Genomic DNA, 2,818 nt, shown 5'->3' with positions numbered 1-2,818 from the left:
TTAATGGTACGGCCACACACCCTCACACACCCCCGACCACACACACCCACACCACTCTCACCAACAACACACAACCGACACCACACACGACACCCCCCGCCCACAGCACACACACACACACACACAGCACACACACAAACACCACACCACCACACTCTTCCACACACAACACCACACAACCGGCTCACACACACACACACACACACCATGTTACACAGCTGCTCATCTCTGCTGCAGGCCCAAGATCATGTTTTTTGCTACTTGCCTAACCCACACATCATCAAGACACAATTTGATGTTTGAAAAGTTGGCATATGGAAATTTGGGCACGCAAGGTTACGACCAAGAGAGGAATAACAACATTTGGAATAAAAAGAATGCTAGGACTTTATTTGGTTTTACTGCTTTCAAAATATGATCTTTGTTGACTATCTTAGGCTTAGCTTTGTAACAGCTAGCTGCATGTAGGCCTCCAGTAAAAAGTATACAAGCACCGAAAAGCTTCTTTGTTGTTTCAAACAGTTCTTGGCCTCTGATCCTTTTCCACACATTAAAAACGAATTGCATTTATTCAAATTAAATCCAACGCAGAACTTTGTATCACAAATGTCTCGGCTTGCAACAACATGCATTCATCCATTTTATACTGTAGGCAAGATACACAAGAAGATCTTGTTGTGATAATCCAATTCATGGTTGCATCATTATTCTCTTCCTTCAGGCTCAACCGCGGTGACCACTGTCTGGAGCACAACTGTAACAGCTACCAGCCTCGCATCCACCCGTTACATACGCTGCAGGGACTGTCCCTCACACACACACTTGCAACAACACACCACACACCACACCAATACCACCACACCGGAGCAACACCCAATCACACATTACACTGGGACAAGAGCACAGCTAAGGCTTTTTTAGGACCACACTTGCCGTTCGAAAATCTTCTATGAGCAGATCCTCTCCGTGCGTGTAGTAGCGGTAAATAATATATGCACCCACGTCGATAGTAGCGAGGACGAGCAGAACTCGAGGAGGACCGGAGTCATGTCATTCATCCCAATGGTCGGTGCAGTGCCTGGTGGGTCAACATATAAGGATGTCTGTCCAAAGATGTGTTACGGTGTACATTGGATAGTGTGTGTGATGTGTGGTGTGTGTGTGGTGTGCTCTGGTGTGTGTGCTCGATAAGTATGTGTGTTGATGTGTGTGTGGTGCTTGTGTGTGCTTCGCGTGGGCATTTCGTTGATCTTGTGTTGGAACCTTTTCAAAATCGGGTTTTAGGTTTCTTTATGAAAATATGAGGCATTTTGATTTGTGGTGTTTTGCAGCCTTATAAGATTAATAGGTACGAAGGTGACATGGAACAGTGTGCTACTGTTGCGTAGATATATTGGAGATCCTGTTCGAAATTAAACTAGAAGTAGATGCTACTGAGCCGTCGGTGTGTGGTATTTGTTGTTTCATTTTCAAACATAACATAACAATAAAACAGTGATTTCTGAACCAATGCTTAAGTCAATGCTTATCTTCAACCATTGGATGATGCGTCAAACTGTTAGTTTAGTCTGCGTTTTAATTGACCCAATTATGACATTTTATTAGACAATCGGGAAATTAATATTATTCTCATCGTGATGCGACTGTGTGTGTGTGGTGTGTGGCTGTGTTGTGGTGTGTGTGTGCGTGTGTGTGGGTGTGTTGAGAGGTGTTGCAGAGCATCTGATCCACTGTAGCGAGCTTCGTTGGAGATGAGAGGAGTCACTCTCATGGTAAAGTCAGAATTTAAATTAACAGTTTCTTCAATCGGAATGATTTATTTAACAGATTGTGTAAACTTGGTGTTACTTTGTGCTTTGGAGAAGGCGTATTCCTCTGTTAGCGGATTGAAATGTGTGTTGGCTGCGTTTCGTTCTGCCGCCACAGTCAATTTAAACTAGTTCAAGGTGGAATTAAAAACAGCTGGATCAAACGCAACCATCTTTTATTTTGAGTGCATCTTTATGCACAACTGTGAAGTATACTTCACTACAGAAATAACCACATTGCAGTTTGGACACAATGGCAGACAGGTTCTTAACGTCTGTTTTAAGGCCAAAAACTAAACCAAAACCCTTTCTCTCTCAACAAAAAGGATCAACTCAAGCACAACTGAAAGCAAAACAGAATCTAAATACCAGCAACTAACAATAACTGGGTTACGTACTGTAAACCTTATGAGTATAGGCGCAGGCTAGTCGCGTCGGTCGACCACTCCCGCTTAGCTGTGATATAATGAGCATATACCACGGCCTGTCGTGAGCCTATTGCTTAATTATAGTCCCTAGTAGTGGGTAACGAACCTCTAACATATTGAGGAAATGAAAAAGCCATGTGATGAAACACTGGTTAACATTGGAAAACAAGGCGAGTAAAAACAGGTGAAACAGCACCCTTTTCAGTGATGGATGTGTTAAGATTTAAAGATTGAAGCTGAGCTCCACTTTTGGTCCTATCTGACAGCGTGGGAAGTTGGGAGTACAAGATACTTCGTTACTGTACTTAAGTTACGGTATTTCTGGTATCAGTACTTTACTCCACTATTTAATTTTCTGACGACTTTTTACTTTTACTTCATTACATGTTGACACAAATACCTGTACCTTTCTAATTCTTACATGTTGAACCAATACCTTGTACTTTCTACTTCTACATGTTGAACTCAAATACCCTGTACTTTCTCTTCTTAACATGTTGAAACTCAATACTACCTGTACCTTTCTACTTCTTACATGTTAACTCAATTATCCTGTAACTTTTACTCTCACATGATTGAACT

General features: G+C 42.0%; 1 protein-coding gene across 1 annotated transcript in view; it reads left to right on the top strand.

Annotated features, from left to right (window-relative positions):
* The window catches only part of ctdp1 (CTD (carboxy-terminal domain, RNA polymerase II, polypeptide A) phosphatase, subunit 1), a gene marked incomplete at its 3' end in the record, with an annotated part of 11,728 nt that overhangs the window by 6,166 nt on the left and 2,744 nt on the right, over positions 1 to 2,818 (top strand). Inside the window, 1 exon segment of the mRNA XM_010777898.1 lies at positions 722 to 756. Coding sequence (XP_010776200.1) covers positions 722 to 756 — 35 coding nt within the window.

Source organism: Notothenia coriiceps, unplaced genomic scaffold (assembly GCF_000735185.1).
Source record: "Notothenia coriiceps isolate Sejong01 unplaced genomic scaffold, NC01 NC01_scaffold00018842, whole genome shotgun sequence".
Taxonomy (NCBI): Eukaryota; Metazoa; Chordata; class Actinopteri; order Perciformes; family Nototheniidae; genus Notothenia; species Notothenia coriiceps.
This window is presented reverse-complemented; position numbering and strand designations above follow the sequence as displayed.